At 44.7% G+C, this 21,298-nt stretch overlaps 1 protein-coding gene across 1 annotated transcript; it reads right to left on the bottom strand.

The window, feature by feature from the left end:
• Positions 1-461: 461 nt before the first annotated feature.
• On the bottom strand, positions 462-20,870 carry rbm38 (RNA binding motif protein 38). The gene is made up of 4 exons (XM_030119262.1): positions 20,420-20,870; positions 18,924-19,047; positions 16,650-16,704; positions 462-1,986 (listed from the first exon to the last, which is right to left on the bottom strand). Exons 1-4 carry the CDS (start codon positions 20,639-20,641, stop codon positions 1,647-1,649), a joined length of 741 nt encoding a protein of 246 aa, XP_029975122.1. The 5' UTR covers positions 20,642-20,870; the 3' UTR covers positions 462-1,646.
• Positions 20,871-21,298: the final 428 nt, after the last annotated feature.

Here is a 21,298-nt window from a genome sequence, read left to right as displayed (position 1 = left end):
ACCAGGCACTCTGCGGGCTGCTGCTCCCGCTCACGCCGTGATTATTTCATCAAAAATATCATCCTTTCAGTCTAAATTAATGTCTGAGCTGGAGTTGTCATTGTATTTTTTTTAAGTTTTTGTCATTGCAATTCATTTTATAATCATAAAATGTTTCATTTGCACTATGTGGAGAACTTTTCTATGGTCTTTTTTCCCTGTAATTTATGTAAAGTCTAACAAATCAACTGGTAATGCAGCAACTGCAGCGTTTTATTATTATCATATTGTTGAAATAACCTTTCTTTACTTGTGAAACCATATGATTAGTGATTTCTTAAAATTGTAGGCTCCACATACAGAGGTTGGGAGAACATGTGCCCCCTGTGTATTTTAAATATAGAAGCTGCCATCTCCTGTGTTGCCCTATCCAGCTAAAGCCACGGTTAATGCAATTAAATCACAGACAGAAAAAAAAAAACAGCATTAAAAATGTTCATTTATTTTGCATATTTGTTTAAAATGTGACGTATGGCTTGGTTTAAGACTACTAAGCTGGTGCTGCGGCACCGACAGACTCCAGGATCATCACGAAAGCTTCAGTCCAGATTCTGCAACTGAAACAAAACAAAACTGGAAAAAAAAAGCACAATACAAACAACTCTGAACAGTACAGGAAGTTGGAAAAGGGAGCTCCGTTCTGACACCGCGTCGCTCCGTCACTCACTCACACACACACACACACACAGACATTGAACCAATGCACACACACGCTCCGACATCCAAACACACTGACTTGATATGTACTGACAACTGTGTGACTGAACCTCACAAAGACAAACAGCTCCACAACCAGATCCAGACGCCCTCCTGATCCAACAGTACCAGGTCCAGAGAGCCCAACAGGCAGCCATGAGAAGTGTATATGATGAATATTATGTATGAGTGTTAAAATAATTCTCTTGTTTAGCAGTAGCAGAACATAAAAATCCAATATGCCAGTGTTGCCTACCTTAATCATGCTAATCCTCAGTCACCAGAATTGCATAATCTGTGATAATCACCATGTTATACCTTGCCAGTGAAGGATAAAGGGAACAGAAGGGGGAACGATAAACATTTCTTTTCCGCCCCCTTTCGACATGAGAGACTAATAAAAATGACAAAGTGAAGCAGGTACCGAGAGAGATCTCTAAGGCCATGTGGACACAAAGGTAACCTTGAAGAGGAGGTAATTGGACCTTCGTTCCTGAAAGAAGAACTGTCTCTCAGCTTGGCCAATGTCCAGCTATCGGTTCAGTACCTTTGAATGAAAAAAAAAAAAAAAAAAAAAATGCAGTCGCAGCATCATGTCGAACAGACATATTCCTCATTGTCTCTACTTGCTCTGTGGCGTTCGGCCTGCTTCCAGCATCCAGTCGGCCGATTCCAGACAGTCTCCAAATACGAGGGACATTCAGTGTATGCTGATGATGGTAGCAGTTAAACATGTTCCTTCACTATCACAATAATAACATATTTATAGATATTTATATATAAAAGAGGAACGAGAGTGCTCTTGAAAAGCCCTTTGATTACGTCGCACTCTCTCCCATTCGTCCAGTCCCCTCCGGACGCCGCCGCGGGTCAACAGTCACGCTGCTTGGCGCCATCGGGCCGGCCGCCGCTCACTGCATGCGGTCGGGTTGATGGAGGGGGTAGTGCAGGAAGGCCTGGGGGGCCAGCGCGGCCAGGGAGGGGTGGGCGGCGGCCGGGGGCGTCGGGGAGGCGGTGAGAGCGGGCGCCGCCGGCGTGCCGGGCGAGAAGCTGTAGCTGAGGTAGCCGGCGGAGGGCGACGGCGAGGGCGCGTAGGGGTACTGCTCCAGTCCCGTGGGGGCGTAGGGGCTGTAGGCGGAGCTGTAGTCCAGGTAAGGGGAGCTGAGGGCGGCCGCCGTGGGGGCGAGGTGAGACTGCAGCAGCAGGCTGGGCTGGAGGAACGCCTGGGGATACAGGTACTGCTGGGCCAGCCTGCAGGGAGCGACAACAGACGGGGCGGAGGTTATGGCGCTGCTGGGGGAAAATCAGTTTTCTGCCACAGATCCTAAACAAAAATTAACACACAGCAACCATTATGAATAAAACCTACATATTCTTAACCTTGAATTGAACATTAGCTCCACAAGTGAAAATTTATTGGATGAGAAATTAAAAAATGTTTCTTTTCTCCCTGGACGACGGAACACTGCTCACACCCTGCCCCGCTATGCATTTCACCTGGATTATGTGGAGAATAACTCGCTCATTTTACCCAACAACATCTAGCAAATGAACAACCTAATAGAGTTTTTTTTAAACTAATTGTTTTAACAAATTTATTTTGAAAATGTCAAAATCCTCAATTATTTCTCTGTTTGTTGTTCTTTTGCATGCTGTGCTTCACTGCTACAAGTAACACAATATTATTTTGTTTATTGTATTCTGTCACTTAGTTTATATTGATTTTTTTTAACAAAGCAAAAAAATATCGAGTAATTTAATGAGCAAAATAAAATATAGAATTTTGAAAGTGCTAAACTGCAAAATAACACCAATATTATACATCTGCATGAATAAAAATCTCTGTCAACCCCTATGACGTTGAGAATACAGGTGAAGCTGAAGCCTTTGAAGCCTGAGTTAAACACACACACACACACACACACACACACACACACACACACACACACACACACACACACACACACACACACACACACACACACAGTGGGGAGAAGTATCCTTTTTCCGTCATATCCCAAATACTGAGTCCTATTATGAGTTTCTCCTCCTCGTTTAAGAGCAATTATCAGCACTATTGCCTTAAAATAGACTGCCTCCCCTGTGTTTACGTTTAATTAGCACACTGCCTGTGAAAATTCAGACGAGAAGCTTTGATCCAAATGAAACTTTTAAAGATGAAACGCTAAATTACAAGAAATGACTTTTATTCGCTGAGGGCAGGATTGGCTGGAGGCTGCATGATACCATCAGGAAAGTAACACAGGGCAAATGCGATGTCAGTGTACTTAAATTGAGTTTTAGGGCATAATTACTTTTTCTTGAGCCTTTTTTTTTTCATAGATTTTCAAATCTGGTAGATAAGAGACGGAGACTCCACCACAGAGGAAAGACGTGTTTACAGTGAGGAGAAGAAGCGCAGTATAAGGTAAAGAAATCTGAGTTCAGCAATTTTTTCTGAGGTTGTAACTGTGTTCTTTGACAAAACCCATCAGTTAACCTGAGTTTTTAGTACATTTAGATCTCCGCTACCCTTCAATGTCTACATTATAAAAATGCAAGTAGCATTTTTAGCATCTGAGTCGTGTGTGTGTGAATTTACTCCCAATTCTGTTTGTAATAGGTGGCAACATTTGATCTATTTGCAAAGCACAGTGGCTGGCAAAGTGTCATAATAAAACCACCATGCGGCGCTGAAAGGATGCTATCGCCATGATTTCAAACCTTTTGGATCCTGCTGAGCATTACAATAACATTAACTGTGATTTATCACCTTTTCCACTGCTGGTTATGTCCCCAAAGGAAAACTCCATCATCTGTTTCATCTAATAAAAAAGTTTTTATTTCGTTCATCACACTTCAGTGTGTTTGTTTTTTTGGTTTTACTTTATGGCCGCTCTATTGGATCGTCAAGCAGAGACTGACTAAACTCCCATAAAAGGCTGTCGTAAATGTCCCACGCCGCTGACGAGTTTATTTATATAGAATAAAGAAGTCAATATGTGGCATCTGTGTGTTGATAGATTATATTGTGATCCCGCGCTGTATCGATTGTTCTCTTCTGCTCCAGTTATTCCTGCCTGTTTCTGAACTGGCCCGTCAGTTCTTCTTTGATAATATGTTTTTTTTGAGTTGTACACCTGTGTACACTCACGCACACACACACACACACACACACACACACACACACACACACACACTCACGGAGTGCCACAACAGATGCCCTCAATGAGACTGTTGCTACTCTGTGGTAATAATGCCAGAGAAATAAGGCGCTCTTCTGTCCTCCTGTATTCAGTCATGTTCTTGCCTGAGGCTGCCCACTTAACCTGAGCTGCCTCGGCTGCATCTGGCAGGAGCTACGCCGATCATATCACAGGACCCGGGTTAACGCCGCGACGCTTAAGTTAAAAAAAAAAACCCAACAAGACACGACAGTATTTAACGCTCGCACGGCAGCGACGCGAGCCCCAAGCCAGCCCCATTAACCTGACAGTAACCTTGTCGCTGAGTGTGAGCAGGTGATGGGAGCCGCGAGTGGCGGCCTACTGCCGCTGCTTACCCCCAAACACAGCCCGAGTGAGGATCAGGTGTGCTTTCACAACAAACACTGGGGCCGTTCCCGTTCACACCCACTCCGCTGTATACACAACACGGAGACACACAGCACGGCCTGTACTCACAGTCAGTACTGCCGGGATATCACGCTGCTTATACGTCCATTTCAAACTTATTCAACCAAATGTTACTCTTCCTTGAACTTATTTTACCCGAATGTTTCATGCTGAGGAATCAGTCCACCCATCTGTTTCCTATAGAGGCCGTCACAGCAGACACACCCCACACACAGGTCGCCTGTCTATCACAAGACTTAAACAAACAGACACACAGCCGCGGCACGTAGCTCCGTGTTCCCGACGGGATCAGGACATTCATGCCTCCATCATGGACGGAAGCCAAAGCACCTGCAGAAAACCAACCCTGGCACGACAGCATGGAAACTCTGCACAGGAGCGCAGAAAGTCCCGATCGATCTCTCCGTTAGGAAAGCGGGCGAAGCACGACAGCACCGTGCCGCCTGGAGAGGCTGTGATAACTTCAATAACCATGTCAATATTTTAACAGTGTACTTAAATTTCAAAGGCGTTTGAAATTCTTTCTGGCATGTTTTTGTGTGATGAGAGTTCTTCATCATTGATATCTCAATATCTGGGGTAAGTACACTCTCTTAGCCCTCTGTGTTTACTTAATTAACTGATACGAGGCATAAAAGGATGACATTGTGACTCACTTGCTCAGGCAGTGTGTTAACCCTTCAAGCACTGGGTTACTTTTATATATAAATTTTTTTTTATTTTCAGAGCATCTCCAGTTTCAGCCGGTAACTGAACACCGACCTCCACGGTTTTGGAGAAAAATAAAAGGCATCAAATCTTCATGTCCACAAAGCCGGGCAGATTTTTGGAATCTGCCTGTTTTCACCAAAGCCAGTGAGTCAGTAAACACTGATGTTTCTGAACCTGTACTGGAAAAATCTCAACTGCGTCTCTGCCAAATCTGATGCAACGTGAACGAAACAGAGCAACTGTTCCATCCACTTATATCATCGCACTGCTTGATGGAATGACTGCTAATAAAGAAGTCCAGCTTGCAATCACACCTTTTCAACGGGAGAACCAAAACGATATCCTCTCAGTTACTATTAGGATGGTAGAAGTTTAGATTTTGCAAACCAGTGCTGATTGTGACGACTGATATTCCTTCCGGCTGGTAGATTACAAAGAGTTAATATCATGGCATGCCAAAACGGAGACAGCAAGACTCTCGCCAGCAAAGATCTGCTGAAAACAGGCAGCATTTCTGACGCCTGTCGCATCCCGTCGCTCATCCGTTTAGACGTCTTCAGCCAGTCCAGCATCCAGACTTAAATCACGGTTTGCTTGGACCTGACAGGAATCTGCTTCATCCGCTGGCTCGGCCCATTTGGAGCAGCAGCGTTTTCAACATGCTGTTAAATCTGGACATTTGGCAAATACTGCAATCGCTCAAAACCCTCGACAAAAACATATTATACAACCAAAACTTCACCTTAATAAACTCATACTTTTACTCCTGTAACTTCAGCATGTAGATAAAGAGAATGTGAGGCTGACGGCTGCCCCCGCCTCCTCGACCCCTCCGTGGCTGAACCCGGGTCTCCCAGAGCAGAAGTGCAGTGTCATTCCCACGGCTGTGCGCCGCCGCCCGCCTGCGCGCCGGCCTGACTGATCCTATGTGACAGCGGCATCGTACGAGGGGAGGCTGCGCCTCGCCTCTCCCCTCGCCGTGCCCGGCATCATCGCTGGCTGTCAAACACACATTTATACAGTATACGTACACACACAAACACACACACACACAGATGCAGACAGCCAGGCGTGCTAACACGAAAGCTCTCGGTGGATTAATCGCATCCAGGAAAGACTCAACATGCAGGAAATACACGAAACCCACAATTAGCAGGTTGTGTGCAGTCAGTCAGGCAGACGATGGGTGTGTGTATTTATTACTGTTATGAGAACTAAAATATGTTTACAGACACATTATGGGGATTTGTTGAAAGATTTCAACATTTTTTTGGTCTTAAAGTCATTTTTAAGGTCAGACGAAGGTTAAGATGAGGGTGAAGGTAAGGTTAGGCAAGTGATGGCGTCAAATACAACACTTTTACTGAGAAACATCCAAAAGTTCCACATGAGCAAACACAAACGTCGGTGGAAAGGAGAAAAAAAATCTCCCTTTTTAAAAGTAAGAAACATTTGCAGAACTGGCTGTGCCTGAGTTTAGTGCAAGTCTGCAATAAAATAATGTAAATCCATGCACTGTCCTCAAGTAACATGAAAACACAACCTGCGTGTACATTTGTGTATTTACTGCTGCTGTGGGGACCAACGTGTGTTTACACAAAGTCACACTGAACACATTCCGTCATCTGTGGGGGAAAGAAAACTCATCTTCATGAGGAAAATCATCACGTGCTTTGATCAACGACTGGATCAATGTTGAGATTAAATTAGGGTTTTAGGCTGCAAAACGAATATAAGTTTATGTAACATGAACAAAGTCCCTGGAAGATAACAAATGTGTGTGTGTGTGTGTGTGTGTGTGTGTGTGTGTGTGTGTGTGTGTGTGTGTGTGTGTGTGTGTGACAGGGGGGTTCAAGCATGGCAGAGCTAATTGGCGCAGCTGCATGGGTGTACGCTCACTAACAGACCCATGAGAGCAGAATAACCTCCACCGACTCCCCTCTCCCTCCCCTCGCCGGGCGCACTCCCCCACAGCCAGCCTCCGCTGCTGCACTCCCCCTCAGCGCCCTTTCTCAAAAACCGGGCTGTGCGATGAAAGAGATAGGACGCACTAGCAAAAGACAAGACAGAAACCGCCCCCAAAAACATCCGAGGTCAGGAGCGAGAGACGCTGAGAGGTGAAGGATCGGCCGTCGTTCACCCCTCCTCCCTCCCGCCTGCAGGACAGCCTCGCTTTTAATAGTTCAGATGAGGGACGTGAGGAGGGTGATTCAGTCAAACACACACACACACAGTTACGCCGACGCACGCGCGTGACCCTGCGTCCTCTCTCGATAAACACACACGGCTTGAGGGGGGGGGTGAGTGATGGAAGGGCCGACATCAGCGGCGGACGCTCGGCTCGTATGTCAGCAAGCGAGAGCGACATTTACACGGGGTTTGTTCAAACGGGGTTGCGTGCTGGGAAGAAAATGTGAAATAATTGATACGGTGGATGAGTACGATCGCCACAGTGTAAGTCAGGGCAGCGCGGATTGTTTATGCTTGGAGTGTCAATCCTACACATGAATACATCCTGCTCGGAATGCAGGGAAATTCAAATAATTACCATCAAACGCACACTTGTTGCTCGTGCAAACAAGCATTTATAAAACCCTGTTCTGGCCCTTAATTTATAAGCTTTAACTAAATAAATAATGCATCATTTTAAAAGTGTTTATTTTAGCCAACAAGATGGACATGTTTTCCCGCTCATTTGAGCTCCTCTACTTATTCCCGTTGATATTTTAAAGAAGCTGTCATTCACTTTTAAGTGACAAGAATGCCCAAATAAACAAAAAACTGACAATGTTTTCTTTCCCCCTTGGGTCCCATGATGTTTTAGCTATATCAATTTTTTAACGGCTGCAAGCACAAGACTGTCAAAAGCTGGAGAAGAGGAGATGGACAGAAGCAGGGTGGCATATACCTTTTGATCAGTGTTTAGGGTGTTTTGACATAATATGATGAAACAAAGCAGTTTTACTTTACTTCTTGCATTTGATTTCATCATTTCATAGGATGTTACACCAATTTTAGTCTCTTATAATAAGTACAAACAACAAAAAGGGAAGGTGGGTGTTGGTTTTATTCAGTTTCTCTGCCTCCACCTGGATTTACTGTATATGTCAAGTTGACAATATGTGCAGAATATACATAAAAATAATATATTTACTTGACACAAACACATTTCGTGTTCTTTGTGGGTATTTTTAATGCTACGTCAACAAGTTTTGTTGTATTCCTACAGGTCTGGCTGCATGATGCCGCCCTCCACTAAATCTGCAACAACGTACTTCAGTATGCAAGAACAACATTTTCCTTCTACGTTCGCCGCGGCTGCCTTCAGGCAAGAAATAAACAAAGCTAACAGAGAGTCGTGCTGCTGTTCTTGTAGCGTCTGCAGACTGGGAAAAAGTTTGTCATGTAGGTAGAAAAACTTCAGTTTTGACGCAGCACTGCTGTCGCTCTGATCCTCGTCATCATCATTTTCTGCTGCATCTCTATTGGTTTGTTGCAGATTATTGCAGATTATCGTAGGCCATGGTTACACAATAGTGACAAGTTGACAACGGCTGTACGCAAACCCTTTTTCATCGTGTGACGTAATATCCGCGTTGCCAAAGCACCACCCTCTGTATCGCTTGATATGATAACAGAATGAAATTCATGCCATAGATTTCATACAAGGAATACTTGGAGGTCAGTGACTACTTTTCTGGGATTAATGTAACAAAGAAAAACATAAAACTGTATTTCCTCCAATAGTTTCTGCATTTCAGCCTCATACTCCATCAATATGCATTTTTAAAACACATTTAGATTACTGGTAAAGGTTGAAAATATAAAAAAAAACTACCACAGTAATGAAAAATGTTTTAAAACAACAGATAGACCAAACAAATGACTATCACATTTTAAATTCAAAGCCTTGCATTGTCTGAATTCTTCAATATAATAAACAAGAACAACTCATAGGTGAATGGAGGTGTTTGATAATGGGAAATATTTTAGGGAATAAAGTGTAAATTTGAGCAATCAAACAATAAATCATGTGATTAACACCAAAACTAAATAGAAAACTGTAAATGAACAGTTTGTATTAGCTTTGATTCTGAGTCTGCAGCAGCTTCATCGTTAACACTGTAGGAGGTTTTTGTGCTGATTTTTGTAGCGATACAACACACACACACACATTTTTATATTTTGTGAACCTCATTCTGTCAACAACACGCGGGAAAGAGAAAACGGCGAATGCAAATCACACAAACAAGAAACACGCACAACTCAAGTTGCAGAAGAAAATTTTCAAATCAAAAAGAAAAAAGTGAGTCATCGTTCAAACCAAATCGGTGCTTTCTGTGCGACGAAAGGATCCAAACATGATCTTTTCACATTTTTGAGGCCTTTCATCCAACACAAATACTTCTCCTAATTGGATCCCAGGGTGAGACGATTATTCACCGGAGGGTTTGTCGTCTACCTAAAACCCCTCGACAGCCAGGGAGGCTGCGGGGGGAGAGAGGCGAGAGAGGAGGGCTGCTCAGAGGAAGAAGGGCAGAGAGGAAACGGAGGTGTTAAGAAAAGATCAGACGACGGCGAACAGTCGAAGACGTGAAATGAGTCGGCACAGACGCAGCCTCGTGATTCACGCACAATTCATTGATATGCAGTAAACACATTTCACACACAGGAAACGAGGCGCGGCGCCACGCCGACACCTGGCTCTGAAGCTTCGCTGAGACCACACAGCTCCGCCCGGGCCGCAGGTGTGCCGCGCCTCCACCACCGCCACCCTCCCTTCCCCTGCGCTCGTCAGCAGGAAGCCCCCGAACCCCCCCCCACCACTACGCCGCCATGAGCACTTCTGCTTTCCCTCCTTCCATTCTCTTGAAAACAGCCACCATAACGTTTCTTTTTCTTTATAAGTATATCGCCTCTCTGCTGAGAAACCGTGCTGTTGGGCGCTGGAGGCAGACGGCGTGCAGACAGGAGTCGGCCACAGGCGACAGATGCACAACCCCCTCCCCCCCATCTCTCCCACGCCTCCCCCGAAACCCGACTCAGCTGTACCTCAAAGCCACGTTTGGCATCAGCCCGTCCTCTGTCCTCTTAAAACTTTGAGCAAATATGCCGAAGCAGCAGACAGAGCCGTGCTTTGTTTGAGTTTATCTTTGATATTTGCTGTTTACTGGCTGAGTTTATTTGAGCAGACAGAGGCAGAGGCCCACTGGGAGCCCCACAGTGACAACAGCAGCGGGGAAGCAGAGGCAGTGGAAGTCCTGCAGATATATTTAGGGTTATTATTCAAATCATTAGTTTGGCATTTTGGAAAAAAAAAAAAAAAAAGTTTATTTTCTTTTCATGCTCTGAGACGGAGCCATTTTATCTTTTCTGTGATTGCAAGGGTCAGACTGTGGTGTATGACTTCAACCGCCCCTGACGTGTGACAATCCACATGAGTCCTGCTCTCCCAACCCGCTGCTGCCACAAACTGTATCTCCTTTCGCCGTTCCACAGATCCCTACTAACGCCAGCGCTGCCCTCATGTGCTGATGATACTGACAACCCCAGTCGGTGCAGAAAAGTCTGAGTGTGAGTATCGAGGTTGAGCCCTCACAGAAACACAAGTGAGGTTTTCATTCAGAACCGCCGTCAATCACAGCATTAGATCCTTTTTTTAATGGAGCTATAAAGACCTAACTGGTACAAAGGACAAATAAATGAATGAAATCCCTGTTGATCAGAAAAATTGGGTGGGCAACTGGGCGGAAACTAAGCGGGACTCTGATCAGACAAACCAAACCTCCTCAACGTTCTCTGTGAGCTCCTCGTGAAGGGCTGAGCTCCTCACCCTGTCACAAAGCGTCAAATCAACCACTTTATATATATATATATTAAAAAAATACCCTCAATGTGATCTTTTGATCATGACCTAAAGTTCAGATCTTCTGCCGAGGGTGAAGAAGCAGAGCGGCTGGTAAACAGAGAGCGTTGCCTCGTGGCTTCGGTTCTCCTTCACCGTGACAGCAGGGAACGCCGACTGAAGTGGGTTTCGCCGTCCGTCCTCTCGTCGCCCGAGCATTCCACCTCAAGACAGGAATATTCCCGTTTCCACAGACGACGAGGGCAAGCCGGCGTCCCTCTCACAGAGGAGGAAACCTCACAGCAAAGTGGCGGGTTTCAAAACACAAGTTATTAATGACGGCCCGAGACGGCGCTCTGCTTGATTTGAGGTCACATTAAAAACACACATCAATAAATAAATGGATGATTACGACTCCTTTGAAGCGTGTGGAAAAGTTAACAGACGACTCTGCTGTTCAGATAACTCAATGAACATGAAAATGCCCCGATGCACCAATATCAGGACACTAAACTTTACTTTAAAATGTGATTAAAAAAAAAAAAAAAAAAAAGCTGAATTTCAGAATCCGTCTTGAGTTGACCCGCAATTTTAGGCTTAAAAGCAGAGAGGGTTTCTATTTTTTTCTCAGATCTGCTGAAGCCTTGTGCATTCCTTCCAGATGTTCCTTAAATAAAAGTCCTTCGTGATGCCAAGAGATGTTTGAAAGTGACGGCAGTCATACTGATCATGTCACGGACATATTGAGCCTCAGAGCACAGACATGTGAGCCGCGACGAATTCAGCCTTTTGCACGTACAACGCTGGATAACACGCAGATTTTACTTTCTGTGAGGTTAATTTTTATGTTTAACAAGTTCATTTACATGATCTTGAGCGTCTTTTGCCTTCATGTTTCAGTGCGGTGTAGGCAGAGCAGGTTATTTCCGTCATTAACCAAACAACAGTCTACATCTGCGATCCGTTCCGGAGGCAGACGATGGCTGCAGTGAAAGTCATTCACAGTCGACAGTTTCACGTCGAGAGAAAGTGAACCAGCCGCTCGCTCTCGCAGCTGTGCGGCACCGAGACCTCCCGAGAGTCACCCACGCTGAAGATATTGGTTTCGTTTCCTCTTGAAGCAACAGATTTTTCTCCAAAATACCCCGGGCCCTGTTTACAGGTCACACCTCCGACAGAGGGTTCCAGGCCCAATTCAAAATATGTTGCGTTGAAAGGCAAATGTGTGCAATGTAGCAGATGAAAATAATAAAAAGGAAGTCCACTCTCTGGGAAAGATTCTCATTCAATAGTGAAACTCAAACCAAAAAAAAAAAAGAGAGAAAAAGGCTCAATTAATTAAGATTGATTAATGCATGAAAGAAACAGGATGCATTACTGCAACTCACTGCAATAGTTAATTCTTCCAAAAATATGAATAAAATAGTGAAACTTTTGATTGAACATAACATTTAAAGCTTCCTTTGTTTTATTAATTTTAGCTCTCAAGCGGAAAACAATACAAAAGGTATACCTCAAAAGATCATTATTAGATTCTGATGTATTTCCTTTATAATCCATCATTATTGAATAACTGACAAAACAATGGGAGCAGCTTTAAGCAGGAATATCTGTTTGCCAACAGTCTGAATCAATCCAATGTTACTTTGCAAAAGTTCTGTTTTAGTTCCACCAATGTGAAAAATAAAAAATATGTGCAATTTATTCATTAATCAACAAGGAAAAAAATCTACTATGCGGCATAAGCTGTGGTAAGGTACTGGAGCCAATCTCAGCTTCCAGCAGGTGGAGGGACAGCCTGGAAACATCGCCAGGGAAAACAGCCACACATTTACCGGCAGTTTAGAACAAATTAGCTTCAAGCATGTTTTCTAAACACACAACAAAAGGAGAGCATGTGAGATGGATAATATAAAGGCAAAAATTCACGTTCACGGGCGTAAACAAACAGAATACAGGCGAGAGCAGATGAGCGTGCACAAAACGTTAACGCATTTTGTCCTTTTGACTCGTAGCAGTCTGTAAGAGGATCACTGTCAAACTTGAGAATGTGTTGTTCTGAATTACCAGCTCCAGTTACACACTCATTTGAAGAGAGCAGCTGCTTCAGCAGCAGCATTAATTGTTCCTGTGCGATCAGTCGACTTTAAATCGCTTCCACACCAAACTAATCTGGAACAAACTACCGAACGCACGGCTCCGTGTGGGTGTTTTTTTTTCACACCGACAAACGAGGCGCCACTTCATCCTGATGCCTTCTCCTCCCGGATGTGTTATCCAGTCTGCCGGTGTGCCAGGTGATGTTTTCACCGCTTTTGTCTCGGTGTCAACGCTTCCCGAAGGCTCAGATTAGGCGAGCGACTCCATCAAACGGCTCACTGTGGGAGACGTTCTATCACCCCCTCATCACTCATTCATGGACTCATCTGGGTCAGCCTCAATTCCCTCATCACTCATTCAGAAATTGAGGACTGCAATATTAATAGCACTCAGAACAGTTGAGGGTTTTAATGGACTTTTCTGTAGCCGCAGGACGTGAACTTGTCAGGCCTTCGCAAAGTCCAAGTTAAGAGATCTTTTCCTAAACATGACATCCTTAAAATGCCTCTAAAATATGGACGAAGCTCCACATTTTTTTATCGAGCAAAAGCCTAAAAGAAACATTAACATCAAAAGAGGCTGAGCGCTCCTTTCCCCAAATAGCAGATTTTTGATTTTGAAAGGACGCTCGGAGAGTCAACAGCACGCCCACACGCAGCAAAACAAGGAAAAAGAAAAAAAAAAAGAAAAAGAAAAATCAAGCAGACAGCTGTGATGGTTGACGACCCCCTCGTCTCAGATCACCTCGGCAGCAGTGATACACTCGAAGCCGAATACGTGTCGTCAGAAGAGTCATTCCTGCTCCGCTCTCGCAGCAACACAACAACTGGGCTCGGCCCGCAGCGTCTCCAGCAGCCCTGGACGTGAATCATCCTCCATGTTTCACTCTGGAACTGAGTCATTAGCGGTTTTCATCCGCGTCCGGAGACGAGATGAGGAGGCCCAACAACTGTCGCTGTGTGGGTTTCGCTGAGTTTCCCCATCAGGCCGCAGTTCTAATGAGAAACCGCCGCCCACCGTCCGGCGCTCCAGGACAGCATGACGTGTTCCGGTTGTCAGGAATCATGAATTCTGAGCTTCTAGAAGCTCTGCAGACTTATGAAGATTGACAAGTTGGTGCCAGATCTGCTGCGATTGTGTATAAAATGAGCTAAAATGCACGGCGACGCAAAAAGTTTGTGATTTCAGTTTGCGTCATTTTGCAGGTGATCAATTAAGAATAGTTCCATGAGAAACATCACAAACAAACAGGAGGATTCAGATTAGGGTTTTGGAGGAAGATATCAAACATATTGGAGTGTTAAAGCAATCAAATCTGAATTCAGAGAAAAAAAAAATCCATCCAGGGAATGAAACACAACCCAAGTGTAACGAGGAGGTACAGAAGATTTAAGAAAAGTGTCCAAAAAGTAAAAACCTTATAAAGAAGTCATGATGAGGCAGCTGATGAAATGCCTCTCAACATGATAACAGCAGTAAACTCTCGATGAAGGAATCTATTTGGATAAATCAGTATTTTAATAGTGTCACCCACAATCTAGTACACATACCCAATATTCCATATTCACAAATGGAATATTTCACATTAGTATGCTTGTCTGTTGGGTGCAACATCCAGCATGCTCCATTAATAGCTTAACTTCCACGTGTGTGGACTCTAGTTAACATTTCACTATGGCAGTGTGAAGCATGACCTGTGACTCTACACAGTTTGTTAAAAACCATTTTAATGAATCGAACTATAGTCTTGCCGGAGGGTACGAAGGTTTTCTTGTGAATTAAATATGGCGCAGGCTCAAAATGAGCCGGTGTTAGAGCATCTTTCCTGGAGGCTATATTGTTTTGTATAAACAATTCTGCAAAACGGCGAATGGATACTCTTTACACACTGAATGGTCAGATATGATGAAGCCTATCGTTTGACAAAACTGTTTTAATGCTATTACTTTCTGGAAAATCAACAGAAAAATGATCGCTGAAGTTAAACCGTTAGATCTGATCCATCACACCATTTTAAAGAAAGCGATTCAGACAAGTTTAGGACCCCAAAGAGGGAGAAACTTTCAAATCTTTCGATTAACATATAACGCTGAATAAAGTTGAATATAAGTCCTTAATATTCCAAAGCTGTTGCTTCATTTTTTTAATACTTCAGCTGGTATTAATTGTGTAATTCCTACAGAATTAATGAATCCTTCTGACTTCAATGTGTCTGACAAAACCCCTGTGAAATAACTCTACATCTCCCAGATAGATGAATACATCTTATTTCCCTCCAGCACCGCTCTGATTCTCAGAGGATACATCTTATCAACGTGTTCAATCCCCGACTTTTCTTCTTCAAGCTGACATTTGATGTTTTGAGTGAAATATCTTGACATTTTATTGGATAAATTGCAACAACTTGAGAAGCGCGTCTTCAAGACGGGATGTCTGCTTATGAATTGCAATGTGTTCCGCACTTTTTCCCTGCTGAACTACTGACGTTCTCCACGGCTACACGCCAGTATCAGCATGTCAAACACACGTCGTCTAATTTAGGGTGAAAAATTGGTGAATAATTAAACTATAATTTTAATTTAAGGCAGTGATATTACTGATTTGCGAAGAGCTTTACATTATTATGCATCATGTTACTTCAGATTCATGTGTTTATGGTCAGGATTTCTTATTTTTTTTTAATCAGTTTGATTGCCAAACCAAAGTTCCCACGAATCCTGTGAAATATCTCAACATCGACTGGATAGTTTTCTGTTATGTTCTCACAGACATTTTGCCTCTTTATGATTCATCTTTTCTTCATTTCCTTCATCTTGATTTTTTTTTCTTCTTCGAATCTTCATAATGTTCCTGTTTTTGGCTTTATGTAAATGTCTTTATGAGAGTCGAATGAACTTTCAAGCACCTGGCAGGAGGATTTCTTTTCTGCCAAACTGATGATATTCTCCTTTGTTTAGTGGTATTTAACAAAAATCAGCATACAATCCTCTCAAATGTGACATATCTGCATTTTAGCCTTTTTTTCCCTCATTTTAAATCAAAGCGCCCACTTGTGACCTTTCGCATGCTCTAATGATAAGATAATGAATCACGGTCCTAATTTGGAGTGTGATCGCCGCCGTGGTGTGAACGACGATCACAAGATGTTGTTCTGAGCTCCAGATGTGGGGGAGTGCTTGTGTGATGTTTGGAGAAAAAAAAAAAAAAAAAAAAAAAAAAAAGACATGAAGGGAAGTTGGAGTCAACGGTTTGTTGCCTCGGCGAAGCCCAACTCATGCGTGATCGAAATTTAGAACTGAGCCTCTCAAGCGTTTAATGGACCAGAAAGAGGGAGAGAGACAAGAGGAGAAGCGCAGAAACAGACAGAGGGATGAATATGCAGATTCAGAAGAAATGTCATTTGCGCTTGTGATGGCTTTTTCCTGCTTTCGCACGGACAAAAAAAAAAAAAAACGGCCGTGAGTACCGCGACCTGAGAGCAGAGCGGGAGCCGACGCTCACAAATGTCAAGGACGGGGGAGTGAAACGCTGAGGATGAGGAGGCGGCAGGTGAGACCGAGAGAGAGAGAGAGAGAGAGAGAGAGAGAGGTAGAAACAGAGCTATTGATTCTTCTATGTCTTACCCATATTGCCTTTGAGCCCACGTAGGATGGACTTGCTGAACTCCAACAGAAAGACCTAGAGAGAGAGAGAGAGAGAGAGAGAGAGAGAGAGAGAGAGAGAGAGAGAGAGAGAGAGAGAGAGAGAGAGAGAGAGAGAGAGAGAGAGAGAGAGAGAGAGAGAGAGAGAGAGGAGAGGTAAGGAGGCTATTTTAGCTCTCGGCAGCACAAACAGAGGAGACGTTCAGACAAGGACAGGGTAGGTTCTCTCTCTCCCTCTCAGATGTTAGCATGTATCCAGGAGTATCATAGACCCCGCTGCTCTTCCCTCCGTGCACACACACATGCTCGCTGTACTCTCACAAGCAATGATGCACTGCAAACATCTGTGACCTCGCTGCCTCCAGACTTCAGCAGGAATCAGCTGAGGCTGAGTAAGACAGGAGAAACTTATCCTCCTCCTCCTCCTCCTCCTCCTCCTCTGACTTCACTTCTACATTCCTCCAGCTATTCATTCCTTTCTTACTCCTCTGTTCACTGTACTGCCGTGACTTCATCGGCCCTCCTCTTTTGTTCTAACTTAAATCTAAATGCACACTTTCTTTCTCCGCCGGGAGAAAGAGGGGACGGTTACTTATTGCTCCTCACAGTCCCATCCCCTCTCGCTCTCCGTATCCTCTCTCCCCTCTCCCATTCTCTCGCACACAATAACAAAATACCAAGCGCTGCCATCTCCCATCAGCCGCATGCTTGGGGAGTTGCGTCGCAGCGCTGGCCCGGGAATAAGGACACACAGTCAGTTGTTGTTGGCGCCGCTGTTTGTCAATCACACCTACACTCGATGGCGTTCCAGTCAGCCGGGCCTGAACTGAAGCAGCGAGGGGGAGCTGCTGTCAAGGTCTGCTGTGCACCCAGACGTTGGAGAGGCGGCAGCGGCGGTGGCGGCGGCGAGGGGGGGGGGGGGTCATGCACAAGGAGCGTGTGCAGTGGTGGTTAACTCTGAAAAAAGCCTGGCGGCGTGAAAGCTGTGCGCGTAAAACCCGAGCGCACAAAGAGTGAAGGCATGGTGGGAATGAGCAGAGACAGCTGGTCGGCTGACGAGGACACCAGCGGTTTGCTCTGATTCATCAAGCCAACCTCAGATTTGGTTTTACGGAGCAATTTATGATCTGTTCGGTGAATTTGTGGGTTTAGACACTACACCTCATCGTCTCAGATTTTAGTTTCTATATTCACCATCATGGCAGCTTCCGTGTAGGTTTATTACATTTAAGCACTGAATCAATGGTTTCCAACACGAGGTCCTGGCCCCACTTAGGGATACGCCACAGAACACAAGAGACCACATTAGATTTGCGTCTTTTTCAAGAAGATCTGCTCTTTATTTCTATTTCTAGTTCTGTTTCTTAGTGATGGCAACAAATTATATCTCCATTGTATTTCATTGTCAAATTCATTATCATATGGCAGTAGCAGGAAGTCATTCCTTTGACCTCTCAAAATAGAGAAAATGTAATGTTTTTAATCTGTGTAATACATATTGTGACATAATGCATGTTTCGATGAGGCTTCCAGTCTTTGTAAGCCACTGGCTGCCTGGAAGCAAAGAGATCACTCTGCTCAATTATTTATTTGGGGTAAGACTTGTAAAATTTCACATCTTCATGACGGCTAATGTCTCCCACAAAGGACGACAGCCAACAATGGGTGGCTCACCTTAACGTGCTTCCCGACGTCATTTATTGCCTTTGTGCCATAGATCGCAACTAATGTCAAAAAGCAACGAAATTCGCATCCGTGAGACGCTGCTCTAAATATCCACTAAAGCATTAAAAGGCTTACATTTTAAAAACTTTGTTAAATATTTCATTCACACTGTCTGTGTTGCCATTGTTTTGTGAGCATTTAGATAAAAACAAACTGGTAATTATCTTTTACTGACATTTCAACACTGTTTTTATTGTTAAATATCCAATAAAAGCATTCGTTACAGCTGACTTAGTGAGATTTGCTTATAAATACGACACTCCGCTGTTTTATAAGATCTTTTTGGTAATTAGAAGAAACAAAAGTATTTATTCGTAACCTTTTTCTCCATTCAGTTAATGATGAACCCAGCAGAAAACAATGGGACTATGCAGCAAACACAGTGGGGAAGTACATAAAAACTGTTCCACACACTGGCATATCTTCAAAGTCTCTCTGAAATGTGGGATAAAGACAGTTTCACGAGGTAGGATTTGTAGAAATAAACAGATACAATCCTGTTTCTCTTTAGCAGCAATCAAACACACATACTTGTCTGTGAATTGCGAGGCTTCGCTCCCAGGTACGCCAGGTTCACGTTGGCCTTCCTGCCGTCAATGATGGGGTTTGGGTCTTTGCAGGCCCGCTCCGCCGCTCCCCGGTCCACCATGGTCACCTGCGGACAGCGAAACAGCATTACGGATCATTTTAAACCCGGTCAAACGATTTAAATGCCAACTTCAGTTCTGAAATACGCCCAGAGGAAGAAACTGTCCGCGTCTATCTGATCGTGTCATTAGTTTTTTTGTAAAATGTGGAAGAGAGGACAGCGACTTTATGTGCGTTGGGTGCAATCAGTGTGTTTTAATGCTTCCTGTGGAGATTCAGCTGTGAGTGGCGTGGGCTGATATGTAGGAGGTGAATTTGTTTTTTTGTTTTCCAGACTGCCAACTGGATGAGATAGTGGAATCTACCTTGAGGGAGCGAGCCGAGGAGTGGGCAGATAGAAGTTGGAAAGGGGTGATGAAGGTGAAAACACACACAGAGATAGGCACCGCCGTGCAGCTACACACAGTAAAAACCACAGCTGCAGACGGCTCCGTGCAGCAAGAAGTGGGACAGTGGAAAGCGGAGAGAGCCACGCTCGCTTTCATGGGACTGTTATGCAAACACAGGCAGCGGATGGTTTTAGATCACTGGAGTTCAAGAATTAGGCGAGAGCTGAGGGGAAATCAGGGATGAAATGAGCCAAGGAAAAGCAAGCAACACACACACACACACACACACACACACACACACACACACACAGGTCACCTCAGCTGATCGGCTCATTAGACATGCAGAGGCAGAGATGATGTGAATCCTTCTCTTATCTCTGTGCCTCCTTTAAACAGAAACTCAGTGCCTCAGACAAACAACCAAACCCATCCTGGCAGGGGGATGGGGGTGGGGGGGGCTGAGAGGGAGGAAGTCACAATAATGAAACTACTGCAGCCTTATCTGGCACAGCCAACTGACATGTCACACCTCTGAGAGCCAGGAACCCCCTTTTTTTCCTCACACTGAACACACACACACACACACACACACACACACACAGACATCTGTCAACAGCTGCTGCAGCAGCTTATTAACGTGTGCGTGCGAGCGTGCGTGCGTGCGTTTTAGTATTTGGGGAGTGCTGAGATAATTGATGACACACTTATTAAGAAATAACCTGCTGCTCATGCCTCGAGCATGTGACTGCCGCCACCAGACACCCTGCACATGGCTGCTGCTCCAACAAAGTGGCTGTGTGTGTGTGTGTGTGTGAGTGCGTGTGCGCGCGCGCGTAGAAAAAAATAACCAGGAGATAACCAAGAAACACAATTAACAGGACAGATAAAGTCGGTTTAAACTCATTACAGGCTCCAGCAGGCACGATCTAGAAGTGCGTTCTATTCTCCCGGACGATCCAATTAAAGCGATAAAACCTTAATTAAGGTCAATTTTTCACTCGGCGGCTTTTTTTCTTTTCCTTTCTTCTTCCAGAAAACAGATCAACTCACAAAGCCGTATCCCCTGGATTTCCCCGTCTGCTTGTCCGTGATCACCACCGCCTCGTCGATGTCCCCGAAAGTCTCGAAATATTTCCGAAGTGAGGCGTCGTTGGTGTGGTAAGGCAGCCCGCCGACGAAGATCTTGGTGTAAGTTGTGTCCTTCTCCATGGTGGGGGGAATTATCTCTAACGGGACCCCGACCAGCTGACCCAGAAACAGCGGCGAACTCATGGGAAAGGGAGCGGGGAGTCACGCACAAAGAAGAAGTATATATATATATATATAAAAAAGCAGCGGGTAAGTTTGCGCTCCGTGGTCACCGACCGTCTACAGCGACGACCGGAGCGCGTCCAAGGCTGAAGCCGCAGCCTCCCCGGTGCCTCATATATGGATGTTCGCTGGACGTGTAATTCTCCTGACAGGTGTCTCCAAGCCTCTTGTCTCCTGTCCCGGAAAAAAAAAAAAAAAAAAAGAGAGAAAAAAAAAGAGAGAGTGTTGAAGCCTGGGTGGGCGCTGACATGCGCCCACTGCGCGTCTGGTCCAATAGACGAGCCGTGCGTCTTTTCCCACCGGCGCATCCCGCCTCCCGCTCCACCCTGCGCGCGCAGGAAACCCCCCGCGCGGGGCCAGTGAAGAAGCAGCGAATCAAACAGCTGGATAGTTTCGTGGAGAGCAGGAACAACGAGGCGCCGGTGACGTTTGTTTAAAAAAACAAAACAAAAAAAAAAAAAAACCAAAGAAATGACGCCCCTGAACGAGTCTTTGAAATAAGTTTAGTGAGAAGTTGTGAGAGGAGAAGAAGAAGCTGATCAGAGGAGCTGGAGTGGCATCAAGGCAATAAAACCTGTGAAATTCTGGGCTGTAAAAAATTCATGAAGCGTAAGGTCT

The sequence above is a fragment of the Salarias fasciatus genome, chromosome 20, assembly GCF_902148845.1.
Source record: "Salarias fasciatus chromosome 20, fSalaFa1.1, whole genome shotgun sequence".
Taxonomy (NCBI): domain Eukaryota; kingdom Metazoa; phylum Chordata; class Actinopteri; order Blenniiformes; family Blenniidae; genus Salarias; species Salarias fasciatus.
The sequence above is the reverse complement of the archived record's forward strand: the minus strand, read 5'-3'. Positions and strand labels throughout refer to the sequence as shown.